A 16,351-nucleotide genomic window follows, 5' to 3' on the forward strand; every position below is an offset into this window, starting at 1 on the left:
GGGGGGATTATATGGTCCTGGGGATGGGGGGTGAGGGGTCAGTGTAATATCACAGTCCATTGTCCTCGGTATATACTGGGGGGTGATGGGGGGATTATATGGTCCTGAGGATGGGGGGTGAGGGGTCAGTGTAATATCACAGTCCATTGTCCTCGGTATATACTGGGGGGTGATGGGGGATTATATGGTCCTGAGGATGGGGTGAGGGGTCAGTGTAATATCACAGTCCATTGTCCTCGGTATATACTGGGGGGTGATGGGGGGATTATATGGTCCTGGGGATGGGGGGTGAGGGGTCAGTGTAATATCAGTCCATTGTCCTCGGTATATATTGGGGTGATGGGGGGGATTATATGGTCCTGAGGATGGGGTGAGGGGTCAGTGTAATATCACAGTCCATTGTCCTCAGTATATACTGGGGGGTGATGGGGGGATTATATGGTCCTGGGGATGGGGGGTGAGGGGTCAGTGTAATATCACAGTCCATTGTCCTCGGTATATACTGGGGGGTGATGGGGGATTATATGGTCCTGGGGATGGGGTGAGGGGTCAGTGTAATATCACAGTCCATTGTCCTCGGTATATACTGGGGGGTGATGGGGGATTATATGGTCCTGGGGATGGGGGGTGAGGGGTCAGTGTAATATCACAGTCCATTGTCCTCGGTATATACTGGGGGTGATGGGGGGATTATATGGTCCTGAGGATGGGGGGTGAGGGGTCAGTGTAATATCACAGTCCATTGTCCTCGGTATATACTGGGGGTGATGGGGGGATTATATGGTCCTGGGGATGGGGTGAGGGGTCAGTGTAATATCACAGTCCATTGTCCTCGGTATATACTGGGGGGGTGATGGGGGGGATTATATGGTCCTGAGGATGGGGGGGTGAGGGGTCAGTGTAATATCAGTCCATTGTCCTCGGTATATACTGGGGGGTGATGGGGGATTATATGGTCCTGAGGATGGGGGGTGAGGGGTCAGTGTAATATCACAGTCCATTGTCCTCGGTATATACTGGGGGTGATGGGGGGATTATATGGTCCTGAGGATGGGGGGTGAGGGGTCAGTGTAATATCACAGTCCATTGTCCTCGGTATATATTGGGGGTGATGGGGGGATTATATGGTCCTGGGGATGGGGGGTGAGGGGTCAGTGTAATATCAGTCCATTGTCCTCGGTATATACTGGGGGGTGATGGGGGATTATATGGTCCTGAGGATGGGGGGTGAGGGGTCAGTGTAATATCACAGTCCATTGTCCTCGGTATATACTGGGGGTGATGGGGGGATTATATGGTCCTGAGGATGGGGGGTGAGGGGTCAGTGTAATATCACAGTCCATTGTCCTCGGTATATACTGGGGGGTGATGGGGGGATTATATGGTCCTGGGGATGGGGGGTGAGGGGTCAGTGTAATATCACAGTCCATTGTCCTCGGTATATACTGGGGGGTGATGGGGGGATTATATGGTCCTGGGGATGGGGGGTGAGGGGTCAGTGTAATATCACAGTCCATTGTCCTCGGTATATACTGGGGGGTGATGGGGGGGATTATATGGTCCTGAGGATGGGGGGTGAGGGGTCAGTGTAATATCACAGCCCTTTGTCCTCGGTATATACTGGGGGTGATGGGGGGATTATATGGTCCTGAGGATGGGGGGTGAGGGGTCAGTGTAATATCACAGTCCATTGTCCTCGGTATATACTGGGGGGTGATGGGGGGATTATATGGTCCTGGGGATGGGGGGTGAGGGGTCAGTGTAATATCACAGTCCATTGTCCTCGGTATATACTGGGGGGTGATGGGGGGATTATATGGTCCTGGGGATGGGGGGTGAGGGGTCAGTGTAATATCACAGTCCATTGTCCTCGGTATATACTGGGGGGGTGATGGGGGGGATTATATGGTCCTGGGGATGGGGGGTGAGGGGTCAGTGTAATATCACAGTCCATTGTCCTCGGTATATACTGGGGGGGTGATGGGGGGATTATATGGTCCTGGGGATGGGGTGAGGGGTCAGTGTAATATCACAGTCCATTGTCCTCGGTATATACTGGGGGTGATGGGGGTATATATGGTCCTGGGGATGGGGGGTGAGGGGTCAGTGTAATATCACAGTCCATTGTCCTCGGTATATACTGGGGGTGATGGGGGATTATATGGTCCTGAGGATGGGGGGTGAGGGGTCAGTGTAATTTCACAGTCCATTGTCCTCGGTATATACTGGGGGGTGATGGGGGGATTATATGGTCCTGGGGATGGGGGGTGAGGGGTCAGTGTAATATCACAGTCCATTGTCCTCGGTATATACTGGGGGGTGATGGGGGGATTATATGTTCCTGGGGATGGGGGGTGAGGGGTCAGTGTAATATCACAGTCCATTGTCCTCGGTATATACTGGGGGGTGATGGGGGGATTATATGGTCCTGAGGATGGGGGGTGAGGGGTCAGTGTAATATCAGTCCATTGTCCTCGGTATTTACTGGGGGGTGATGGGGGGATTATATGGTCCTGAGGATGGGGTGAGGGGTCAGTGTAATATCACAGTCCATTGTCCTCGGTATATACTGGGGGGTGATGGGGGGATTATATGGTCCTGGGGATGGGGGGTGAGGGGTCAGTGTAATATCAGTCCATTGTCCTCGGTATTTACTGGGGGGTGATGGGGGGATTATATGGTCCTGGGGATTGGGGTGAGGGGTCAGTGTAATATCACAGTCCATTGTCCTCGGTATATACTGGGGGTGATGGGGGGATTATATGGTCCTGGGAATGGGGGGTGAGAGGTCAGTGTAATATCACAGTCCATTGTCCTCGGTATATACTGGGGGGGTGATGGGGGGATTATATGGTCCTGAGGATGGGGTGAGGGGTCAGTGTAATATCACAGTCCATTGTCCTCAGTATATACTGGGGGTGATGGGGGGATTATATGGTCCTGGGGATGGGGTGAGAGGTCAGTGTAATATCACAGTCCATTGTCCTCGGTATATACTGGGGGGTGATGGGGGGATTATATGGTCCTGGGGATTGGGGTGAGGGGTCAGTGTAATATCACAGTCCATTGTCCTCGGTATATACTGGGGGTGATGGGGGGATTATATGGTCCTGAGGATGGGGGGTGAGGGGTCAGTGTAATATCACAGTCCATTGTCCTCGGTATATACTGGGGGTGATGGGGGGATTATATGGTCCTGAGGATGGGGTGAGGGGTCAGTGTAATATCACAGTCCATTGTCCTTGGTATATACTGGGGGGTGATGGGGGGATTATATGGTCCTGGGGATTGGGGTGAGGGGTCAGTGTAATATCACAGTCCATTGTCCTCGGTATATACTGGGGGTGATGGGGGGATTATATGGTCCTGAGGATGGGGTGAGGGGTCAGTGTAATATCACAGTCCATTGTCCTCGGTATATACTGGGGGGTGATGGGGGGATTATATGGTCCTGGGAATGGGGGGTGAGAGGTCAGTGTAATATCACAGTCCATTGTCCTCGGTATATACTGGGGGGTGATGGGGGGATTATATGGTCCTGAGGATGGGGTGAGGGGTCAGTGTAATATCAGTCCATTGTCCTCGGTATTTACTGGGGGGTGATGGGGGGATTATATGGTCCTGGGAATGGGGGGTGAGAGGTCAGTGTAATATCACAGTCCATTGTCCTCGGTATATACTGGGGGGTGATGGGGGGATTATATGGTCCTGAGGATGGGGTGAGGGGTCAGTGTAATATCAGTCCATTGTCCTCGGTATATACTGGGGGGTGATGGGGGATTATATGGTCCTGGGGATGGGGTGAGGGGTCAGTGTAATATCACAGTCCATTGTCCTCGGTATATACTGGGGGGTGATGGGGGGATTATATGGTCCTGGGGATTGGGGTGAGGGGTCAGTGTAATATCACAGTCCATTGTCCTCGGTATATACTGGGGGTGATGGGGGGATTATATGGTCCTGAGGATGGGGGGTGAGGGGTCAGTGTAATATCACAGTCCATTGTCCTCGGTATATACTGGGGGTGATGGGGGGATTATATGGTCCTGGGGATGGGGTGAGGGGTCAGTGTAATATCACAGTCCATTGTCCTCGGTATATACTGGGGGTGATGGGGGGATTATATGGTCCTGAGGATGGGGGGTGAGGGGTCAGTGTAATATCACAGTCCATTGTCCTCGGTATATACTGGGGGGTGATGGGGGGATTATATGGTCCTGAGGATGGGGGTGAGGGGTCAGTGTAATATCACAGTCCATTGTCCTCGGTATATACTGGGGGGTGATGGGGGGATTATATGGTCCTGGGGATGGGGGGTGAGGGGTCAGTGTAATATCACAGTCCATTGTCCTCGGTATATACTGGGGGTGATGGGGGGATTATATGGTCCTGGGGATGGGGGGTGAGGGGTCAGTGTAATATCACAGTCCATTGTCCTCGGTATATATTGGGGTGATGGGGGGGATTATATGGTCCTGAGGATGGGGGTGAGGGGTCAGTGTAATATCACAGTCCATTGTCCTCGGTATATACTGGGGGGTGATGGGGGGATTATATGGTCCTGGGGATGGGGGGTGAGGGGTCAGTGTAATATCACAGTCCATTGTCCTCGGTATATACTGGGGGTGATGGGGGGATTATATGGTCCTGGGGATGGGGGGTGAGGGGTCAGTGTAATATCAGTCCATTGTCCTCGGTATATACTGGGGGGTGATGGGGGGATTATATGGTCCTGGGGATGGGGGGTGAGGGGTCAGTGTAATATCACAGTCCATTGTCCTCGGTATATATTGGGGTGATGGGGGGGATTATATGGTCCTGAGGATGGGGTGAGGGGTCAGTGTAATATCACAGTCCATTGTCCTCGGTATATACTGGGGGTGATGGGGGGATTATATGGTCCTGGGGATGGGGGGTGAGGGGTCAGTGTAATATCACAGTACATTGTCCTCGGTATATACTGGGGGTGATGGGGGGATTATATGGTCCTGGGGATGGGGGGTGAGGGGTCAGTGTAATATCACAGTACATTGTCCTCGGTATATACTGGGGGTGATGGGGGGATTATATGGTCCTGGGGATGGGGGGTGAGGGGTCAGTGTAATATCACAGTCCATTGTCCTCGGTATATACTGGGGGTGATGGGGGGATTATATGGTCCTGAGGATGGGGGGTGAGGGGTCAGTGTAATATCACAGTCCATTGTCCTCGGTATATACTGGGGGTGATGGGGGGGATTATATGGTCCTGGGGATGGGGGGTGAGGGGTCAGTGTAATATCACAGTCCATTGTCCTCGGTATATACTGGGGGGGTGATGGGGGGATTATATGGTCCTGGGGATGGGGGGTGAGGGGTCAGTGTAATATCACATTGTCCGTCTTCTTTCTTCCTGTAATTAAATTGGCCCTGTTTTATCTTCCAACGGCTGTACATTTCAAGACATCATCCTGGAAGCCCGCTACGGGTCTCAGCACCGCAAGCAGAGGAGGAGTCGCACGGCCTTCACGGCTCAGCAATTGGAGGCTCTTGAGAAGACTTTCCAGAAGACGCATTATCCTGACGTGGTGATGCGGGAACGACTGGCCATGTGCACCAACCTCCCCGAGGCCCGAGTCCAGGTACTAGGCCCTGCCAGGCTGTCAGTCAGTGCCCGTGGCCCATCAGGCTAGAGCCATGTCTCTGGGGGTGCTCGGACATCTTTAGGATGGGATACAAACATGGCAAAGGGTTAAACCCAACCCGGAATATTCCATCACAAATGGATCTGGTTAGGGAACACATTAAAATGCGGACCTCACCGAATATAAGGGTAACTGACCCGTACCCCACAATCCCAGGACAGGAAGAACTCAAAATGTGGACACGGATTAGAGATAATCTAAAAATATCTAAAGTACCCCAAAACAAGACAAAGATGAGAGTGCCGAGCGGGGAGATGACACCAGGCGCCCTGGATGAGGGATGTGTCCACTATCTGCTATGGGAATTACTGAGGATCAAGTGTCCATCACACCGTGCCCCTATATAAGGAGCAGGCTGCCTGGGGCTCCATAGACAATGTATATAACATATCACACGGTGCCCCTATATAAGGAGCAGGCTGCCTGGGGCTCCATAGACAATGTATATAACATATCACACGGTGCCCCTATATAAGGAGCAGGCTGCCTGGGGCTCCATAGACAATGTATATAGCATATCACACCGTGCCCCTATATAAGGACCAGGCTGCCTGGGGCTCCATAGACAATGTATATAACATATCACACGGTGCCCCTATATAAGGAGCAGGCTGCCTGGGGCTCCATAGACAATGTATATAACATATCACACCGTGCCCCTATATAAGGAGCAGGCTGCCTGGGGCTCCATAGACAATGTATATAACATATCACACGGTGCCCCTATATAAGGAGCAGGCTGCCTGGGGCTCCATAGACAATGTATATAGCATATCACACCGTGCCCCTATATAAGGACCAGGCTGCCTGGGGCTCCATAGACAATGTATATAGCATATCACACCGTGCCCCTATATAAGGAGCAGGCTGCCTGGGGCTCCATAGACAATGTATATAGCATATCACACCGTGCCCCTATATAAGGACCAGGCTGCCTGGGGCTCCATAGACAATGTATATAACATATCACACGGTGCCCCTATATAAGGAGCAGGCTGCCTGGGGCTCCATAGACAATGTATATAACATATCACACCGTGCCCCTATATAAGGAGCAGGCTGCCTGGGGCTCCATAGACAATGTATATAACATATCACACGGTGCCCCTATATAAGGAGCAGGCTGCCTGGGGCTCCATAGACAATGTATATAGCATATCACACCGTGCCCCTATATAAGGACCAGGCTGCCTGGGGCTCCATAGACAATGTATATAGCATATCACACCGTGCCCCTATATAAGGAGCAGGCTGCCTGGGGCTCCATAGACAATGTATATAGCATATCACACCGTGCCCCTATATAAGGAGCAGGCTGCCTGGGGCTCCATAGACAATGTATATAACATATCACACGGTGCCCCTATATAAGGAGCAGGCTGCCTGGGGCTCCATAGACAATGCATATAACATAACACACGTTGGGTGTGCACCAGGACCCTACATCTTCATATGGGTTTGCACACCTTATAGGTGCCCTGTAATTAGAAGGCGGTTCTGGTCACATAGGGCTCCCTAGTCAAGTAAAGGCATATAACATATCATATAGCCAGAAGAAGTCGTATTGTCCAAGTGAAAAAAGTTCTATACATGAGAATAAACTGCACCAAAGTGATGTCAGCCAAAGTGACCGTCCTAGTACCAAGAGACCGAGGACACAAATAATGTAACCACCTTCTAACTACAGGGCACCTATAAAGTGAGCACACCCATATGTAGGGTCCTGGTGCACACCTACCGTGTGATATGTTATATGCACTGTCTATGGAGTCCTATAACTCCTCAGCAGCCTGCTCCTTATACATGGCACCTATATAGTGTGTATACCCATATGTAGGGTCCTGGTGCACACCCACCGTGTGATATGTTATATGCACTGTCTATGGAGTCCTATAACTCCTCAGCAGCCTGCTCCTTATACATGGCACCTATAAAGTGAGCACACCCATATGTAGGGTCCTGGTGCACACCCACCGTGTGATATGTTATATGCACTGTCTATGGAGTCCTATAACTCCTCAGCAGCCTGCTCCTTATACATGGCACCTATATGGTGTGTATACCCATATGTAGGGTCCTGGTGCACACCCCCCGTGTGATATGTTATATGCACTGTCTATGGAGTCCTATAACTCCTCAGCAGCCTGGTCCTTATACATGGCACCTATATAGTGTGTATACCCATATGTAGGGTCCTGGTGCACACCCACCGTGTGATATGTTATATGCACTGTCTATGGAGTCCTATAACTCCTCAGCAGCCTGGTCCTTATACATGGCACCTATATGGTGTGTATACCCATATGTAGGGTCCTGGTGCACACCCACCGTGTGATATGTTATATGCACTGTCTATGGAGTCCTATAACTCCTCAGCAGCCTGGTCCTTATACATGGCACCTATATAGTGTGTATACCCATATGTAGGGTCCTGGTGCACACCCACCGTGTGATATGTTATATGCACTGTCTATGGAGTCCTATAACTCCTCAGCAGCTTGGTCCTTATACATGGCACCTATATAGTGTGTATACCCATATGTAGGGTCCTGGTGCACACCCACCGTGTGATATGTTATATGCACTGTCTATGGAGTCCTATAACTCCTCAGCAGCCTGCTCCTTATACATGGCACCTATATAGTGTGTATACCCATATGTAGGGTCCTGGTGCACACCCACCGTGTGATATGTTATATGCACTGTCTATGGAGTCCTATAACTCCTCAGCAGCCTGCTCCTTATACATGGCACCTATATAGTGTGTATACCCATATGTAGGGTCCTGGTGCACACCCACCGTGTGATATGTTATATGCATTGTCTATGGAGTCCTATAACTCCTCAGCAGCCTGGTCCTTATACATGGCACCTATATGGTGTGTATACCCATATGTAGGGTCCTGGTGCACACCCACCGTGTGATATGTTATATGCACTGTCTATGGAGTCCTATAACTCCTCAGCAGCTTGGTCCTTATACACGGCACCTATATGGTGTGTATACCGATATGTAGGGTCCTGGTGCACACCCACCGTGTGATATGTTATATGCACTGTCTATGGAGTCCTATAACTCCTCAGCAGCCTGCTCCTTATACATGGCACCTATATGGTGTGTATACCCATATGTAGGGTCCTGGTGCACACCCCCCGTGTGATATGTTATATGCACTGTCTATGGAGTCCTATAACTCCTCAGCAGCCTGGTCCTTATACATGGCACCTATATAGTGTGTATACCCATATGTAGGGTCCTGGTGCACACCCACCGTGTGATATGTTATATGCACTGTCTATGGAGTCCTATAACTCCTCAGCAGCCTGGTCCTTATTCATGGCACCTATATAGTGTGTATACCCATATGTAGGGTCCTGGTGCACACCCACCGTGTGATATGTTATATGCACTGTCTATGGAGTCCTATAACTCCTCAGCAGCCTGGTCCTTATACATGGCACCTATATGGTGTGTATACCCATATGTAGGGTCCTGGTGCACACCCACCGTGTGATATGTTATATGCACTGTCTATGGAGTCCTATAACTCCTCAGCAGCCTGGTCCTTATACATGGCACCTATATCGTGTGTATACCCATATGTAGGGTCCTGGTGCACACCCACCGTGTGATATGTTATATGCACTGTCTATGGAGTCCTATAACTCCTCAGCAGCCTGCTCCTTATACATGGCACCTATATAGTGTGTATACCGATATGTAGGGTTCTGGTGCACACCCACCGTGTGATATGTTATATGCACTGTCTAAGGAGTCCTATAACTCCTCAGCAGCCTGGTCCTTATACATGGCACCTATATAGTGTGTATACCCATATGTAGGGTCCTGGTGCACACCCACCGTGTGATATGTTATATGCACTGTCTATGGAGTCCTATAACTCCTCAGCAGCCTGCTCCTTATACATGGCACCTATATGGTGTGTATACCGATATGTAGGGTCCTGGTGCACACCCACCGTGTGATATGTTATATGCACTGTCTATGGAGTCCTATAACTCCTCAGCAGCCTGCTCCTTATACATGGCACCTATATGGTGTGTATACCCATATGTAGGGTCCTGGTGCACACCCACCGTGTGATATGTTATATGCACTGTCTATGGAGTCCTATAACTCCTCAGCAGCCTGCTCCTTATACATGGCACCTATATAGTGTGTATACCCATATGTAGGGTCCTGGTGCACACCCACCGTGTGATATGTTATATGCACTGTCTATGGAGTCCTATAACTCCTCAGCAGCCTGGTCCTTATACATGGCACCTATATAGTGTGTATACCCATATGTAGGGTCCTGGTGCACACCTACCGTGTGATATGTTATATGCACTGTCTATGGAGTCCTATAACTCCTCAGCAGCTTGGTCCTTATACATGGCACCTATATAGTGTGTATACCCATATGTAGGGTCCTGGTGCACACCCACCGTGTGATATGTTATATGCACTGTCTATGGAGTCCTATAACTCCTCAGCAGCCTGGTCCTTATTCATGGCACCTATATAGTGTGTATACCCATATGTAGGGTCCTGGTGCACACCCACCGTGTGATATGTTATATGCACTGTCTATGGAGTCCTATAACTCCTCAGCAGCCTGGTCCTTATACATGGCACCTATATAGTGTGTATACCGATATGTAGGGTCCTGGTGCACACCCACCGTGTGATATGTTATATGCACTGTCTACGGAGTCCTATAACTCCTCAGCAGCCTGGTCCTTATACATGGCACCTATATAGTGTGTATACCTATATGTAGGGTCCTGGTGCACACCTACCGTGTGATATGTTATATGCACTGTCTATGGAGTCCTATAACTCCTCAGCAGCTTGGTCCTTATACATGGCACCTATATGGTGTGTATACCCATATGTAGGGTCCTGGTGCACACCCACCGTGTGATATGTTATATGCACTGTCTATGGAGTCCTATAACTCCTCAGCAGCCTGGTCCTTATTCATGGCACCTATATAGTGTGTATACCCATATGTAGGGTCCTGGTGCACACCCACCGTGTGATATGTTATATGCACTGTCTATGGAGTCCTATAACTCCTCAGCAGCCTGGTCCTTATACATGGCACCTATATAGTGTGTATACCCATATGTAGGGTCCTGGTGCACACCCACCGTGTGATATGTTATATGCACTGTCTAAGGAGTCCTATAACTCCTCAGCAGCCTGCTCCTTATACATGGCACCTATATGGTGTGTATACCCATATGTAGGGTCCTGGTGCACACCCACCGTGTGATATGTTATATGCACTGTCTATGGAGTCCTATAACTCCTCAGCAGCCTGCTCCTTATACATGGCACCTATATGGTGTGTATACCCATATGTAGGGTCCTGGTGCACACCCCCCGTGTGATATGTTATATGCACTGTCTATGGAGTCCTATAACTCCTCAGCAGCCTGGTCCTTATACATGGCACCTATATAGTGTGTATACCCATATGTAGGGTCCTGGTGCACACCCACCGTGTGATATGTTATATGCACTGTCTATGGAGTCCTATAACTCCTCAGCAGCCTGGTCCTTATACATGGCACCTATATGGTGTGTATACCCATATGTAGGGTCCTGGTGCACACCCACCGTGTGATATGTTATATGCACTGTCTATGGAGTCCTATAACTCCTCAGCAGCCTGGTCCTTATACATGGCACCTATATAGTGTGTATACCCATATGTAGGGTCCTGGTGCACACCCACCGTGTGATATGTTATATGCACTGTCTATGGAGTCCTATAACTCCTCAGCAGCCTGGTCCTTATACATGGCACCTATATAGTGTGTATACCCATATGTAGGGTCCTGGTGCACACCCACCGTGTGATATGTTATATGCACTGTCTATGGAGTCCTATAACTCCTCAGCAGCCTGCTCCTTATACATGGCACCTATATAGTGTGTATACCCATATGTAGGGTCCTGGTGCACACCTACCGTGTGATATGTTATATGCACTGTCTATGGAGTCCTATAACTCCTCAGCAGCCTGGTCCTTATACATGGCACCTATATAGTGTGTATACCCATATGTAGGGTCCTGGTGCACACCCACCGTGTGATATGTTATATGCACTGTCTATGGAGTCCTATAACTCCTCAGCAGCCTGGTCCTTATACATGGCACCTATATAGTGTGTATACCCATATGTAGGGTCCTGGTGCACACCCACCGTGTGATATGTTATATGCACTGTCTATGGAGTCCTATAACTCCTCAGCAGCCTGCTCCTTATACATGGCACCTATATAGTGTGTATACCCATATGTAGGGTCCTGGTGCACACCCACCGTGTGATATGTTATATGCACTGTCTAAGGAGTCCTATAACTCCTCAGCAGCCTGCTCCTTATACATGGCACCTATATAGTGTGTATACCCATATGTAGGGTCCTGGTGCACACCCCCCGTGTGATATGTTATATGCACTGTCTATGGAGTCCTATAACTCCTCAGCAGCCTGCTCCTTATACATGGCACCTATATAGTGTGTATACCCATATGTAGGGTCCTGGTGCACACCTACCGTGTGATATGTTATATGCACTGTCTATGGAGTCCTATAACTCCTCAGCAGCCTGCTCCTTATACATGGCACCTATATAGTGTGTATACCCATATGTAGGGTCCTGGTGCACACCCCCCGTGTGATATGTTATATGCACTGTCTATGGAGTCCTATAACTCCTCAGCAGCCTGCTCCTTATACATGGCACCTATATAGTGTGTATACCCATATGTAGGGTCCTGGTGCACACCCACCGTGTGATATGTTATATGCACTGTCTATGGAGTCCTATAACTCCTCAGCAGCCTGGTCCTTATACATGGCACCTATATAGTGTGTATACCCATATGTAGGGTCCTGGTGCACACCCACCGTGTGATATGTTGTATGCACTGTCTGGAGTCCTATAACTCCTCAGCAGCCTGGTCCTTATACATGGCACCTATATAGTGTGTATACCCATATGTAGGGTCCTGGTGCACATCCACCGTGTGATATGTTATATGCACTGTCTATGGAGTCCTATAACTCCTCAGCAGCCTGGTCCTTATACATGGCACCTATATAGTGTGTATACCCATATGTAGGGTCCTGGTGCACACCCACCGTGTGATATGTTATATGCACTGTCTATGGAGTCCTATAACTCCTCAGCAGCCTGCTCCTTATACATGGCACCTATATAGTGTGTATACCCATATGTAGGGTCCTGGTGCACACCCCCCGTGTGATATGTTATATGCACTGTCTATGGAGTCCTATAACTCCTCAGCAGCTTGGTCCTTATACAGGGCACCTATATAGTGTGTATACCCATATGTAGGGTCCTGGTGCACACCCACCGTGTGATATGTTATATGCACTGTCTATGGAGTCCTATAACTCCTCAGCAGCCTGGTCCTTATACATGGCACCTATATAGTGTGTATACCCATATGTAGGGTCCTGGTGCACACCCACCGTGTGATATGTTATATGCACTGTCTATGGAGTCCTATAACTCCTCAGCAGCCTGCTCCTTATACATGGCACCTATATGGTGTGTATACCCATATGTAGGGTCCTGGTGGACACCCACATGACATTACTAATCCAGGCCCGCTTGGTGTCCTCTCCCCGCTCTTCTCTTTTACTGTCCGTATTTCGAGTTCTCCCTGCCTAATCTTTAGGATGGTATAGACCCAGATAAACCATTTTCATGACGCCCTCGGAAATGTGGATACAAATGATATATATGTGCGTTTACTACTCGTGATTATATGTGATCCTCTAGTATACATTATATACAGTGTGGGGGAGGGGCCTAACGACTGTCTCTTATTACATTGCAGGTTTGGTTTAAGAACAGAAGAGCCAAATTCCGTAAGAAGCAGCGGAGTCTCCAGAAAGAACAATTACAGAAACACAAAGAATCAGAAATGAGCAGCAGCGAAGCCAAGCTTAGCCCCGCCCCCGCGGAGCCAACAGCATCTAGCCATGACGCCAAGACCCTGCACAGTTCTGTGAGTGATGCCAGCCTGGAGCTGAACTCGGCACTTTCTGAACAGTCTGCTAGCGAGTCTGCTGCGGAGGAACAAACTGACAAAGAGGATGATCCCAAAACTCCACATGAGGAGACCAAAACGGAAAAATCTTCTCTCACAGACTCCAAAGTCCTGAACTACAAGCGAGCAAGTCCAAAAACAGGTGAGTGCAAGTGTGGCCTGGTATAATGAGTGAGCAATGAGGTGCCGCAGCAGCCTCTTCTGTCACTAACTGTTAGTGGTGCAGCTTTAGATCAGGCAGCGCCCCGCGTACCCCAAGTGTCTCCTAAGGACTCGCGTTGCAGTAAGCGCGCAGACTCCTGCACAGTTTGTTGTTCACCCGGTTGTTGTCATTACAAACAGTTCCCAGAGAGATTACAATGGTTGCGATGGCCGGCTCTAAGTGACATCATCAGAATCGCAATGCTGTGCAGTGATGTCAGCCCTGTTCACACAGCTCACACAGACTCTACCCGTTCCAGCTGCACCTCTTGTTGCACTGTTAGGGTTGGGGGTTCCATAACTCCAAAGTGGAGCAACTCCAGCTTGTGGTCAGGTGTTCCTGGACTGACAGAGAGCCGAGCACACGAGCTGTCGGGGCAGCAACGTTACAGAGTAGGAAGTGAAAGCAGTGCAAGTGACTCCAGCCTAGAGCAGAGCCTGAGATATGTGCGTTGCGTTGTGCAGGCGCAGTGTTTGCTGTGAGAGTCGCTGTATCCCTCCAGTCCTGACACCTTCTGCCTCTTAATAACTGAGGGTCTGTTTCTGTTGCAGAGTCCCCCGTCAGCAGCACGGTCACCCCCACTTCCAGTAATTGTCTCCCTCCAACTCATTCCTACTCTTCCTCTCCGCTCAGCTTGTTCCGCCTGCAAGAACAGTTTCGACAACACATGGCCGCCACCAACAACCTGGTCCATTACTCATCGTTTGACATGGCCAGCCCCCCAGCGGTGCCCTACCTGGGGATGAATGTTGGCATGGCCCCGCTCAGCACCCTGCACTGTCAGTCCTATTACCAGTCCCTGTCACACGCTCAGCAAGTCTGGTCCTCGCCCATCCTGCAGAGCTCCGGGGCCCTCCCGAATCTCAACAGCAAAACAACAAGCATCGAAAATCTGCGGCTCCGCGCAAAACAACACGCAGCATCCTTAGGACTGGACACGTTACCCAACTAGCTGTGAACTAGCTGCGTGTGCACATTGTACCTGCCGTGTGTCCGCCGCACATCATGTGCTACAAACATGTGAATCTCATTGTGGTGTCGCTGAATGTAAGTAGGCGGAGCTCGCCAGCCGCCAATCCCTTGTCATGTGAATGTATAATAAAGGCCACGTCCGGGCCACGCCACGCCCTGCTGTCTCATATCGTACTTTGTAGTGGTGGAGCTGTAACGTCCTTGTAAGGGTCTATTGGCTTCCATCACGCCGCCGCCGCCGCCGCCATATTCTCCCTCCACCGAGGCGCCCTCTGCAGGTGTAAACAGAACCTTAATGTTTCAGGTCGATGAACGGTTAAAAGTCCCCGGGAATGGTGAGACGCGCGGTGCAGCGGCCGGTGACAGGGAACAGATGTACATGGGGGATGGAGCAAATGAGAAGAAGCTCCCACTTGTATAGAGGGGAAATGGAAAGCGATGCCCTTGACGTGCGCGGCTGTGCGGCTGTGTGTGGATTGGTCCCAGGTGGCAGATTGTGCGAGAACATATCACATAGTGATGGCCTCAGGCCGGGGACAAGGTGGAAGAGGTTACAGGCTTGTAATGTCGCACGAAACCTGCGCCTCGCTCTGCTCGTACATCAACGCCCAAAACATTAGGAGCAGAGATTACCATGGCAGTCAGTGAGAGCCGCAGGGCCCTGGAGAGCCGCGCCGCGCCCGCTATGTCCTCTACACCATGTCCTGCCCAAAACACAAGAAGATCACAGGCAGTGGCGTCTATGGGAGGGAGACCGAACACTCACATCTCTGACAACTGGCTATACAATGGGGGAAGCATCTCTGACAACTGGCTATACAATGGGGGACACATCTCTGACAACTGGCTTATACAATGGGGGAAGCATCTCTGACAACTGGCTATACAATGGGGGAAGCATCTCTGACAACTGGCTTATACAATGGGGGAAGCATCTCTGACAACTGGCTTATACAATGGGGGAAGCATCTCTGACAACTGGCTATACAATGGGGGACACATCTCTGACAACTGGCTATACAATGGGGGACGCATCTCTGACAACTGGCTATACAATGGGGGACGCATCTCTGACAACTGGTTATACAATGGGGGACGCAACTCTGACAACTGGCTATACAATGGGGGAAGCATCTCTGACAACTGGCTATACAATGGGGGACGCATCTCTGACAACTGGTTATACAATGGGGGACGCATCTCTGACAACTGGCTATACAATGGGGGAAGCAACTCTGACAACTGGCTATACAATGGGGGACACATCTCTGACAACTGGTTATACAATGGGGGAAGCATCTCTGACAACTGGCTATACAATAGGGGACACATCTCTGACAACTGGTTATACAATGGGGGACACATCTCTGACAACTGGTTATACAATGGGGG

General features: G+C 50.0%; 1 protein-coding gene across 1 annotated transcript; it reads left to right on the forward strand.

Annotated features, from left to right (window-relative positions):
- Positions 1-5,413: 5,413 nt before the first annotated feature.
- DMBX1 (diencephalon/mesencephalon homeobox 1) lies at positions 5,414-14,939 on the forward strand (the record flags this gene model as incomplete). The annotated part of the gene is made up of 3 exons (XM_075261839.1): positions 5,414-5,620; positions 13,573-13,927; positions 14,539-14,939. Coding segments are annotated over 3 exons (963 nt in total), but the record flags the coding sequence as incomplete, so codon positions are not given.
- Between the last annotated feature and the right edge of the window lie 1,412 nt (positions 14,940-16,351).

This window comes from Leptodactylus fuscus, unplaced genomic scaffold (assembly GCF_031893055.1).
Source record: "Leptodactylus fuscus isolate aLepFus1 unplaced genomic scaffold, aLepFus1.hap2 HAP2_SCAFFOLD_461, whole genome shotgun sequence".
NCBI lineage: Eukaryota > Metazoa > Chordata > Amphibia > Anura > Leptodactylidae > Leptodactylus > Leptodactylus fuscus.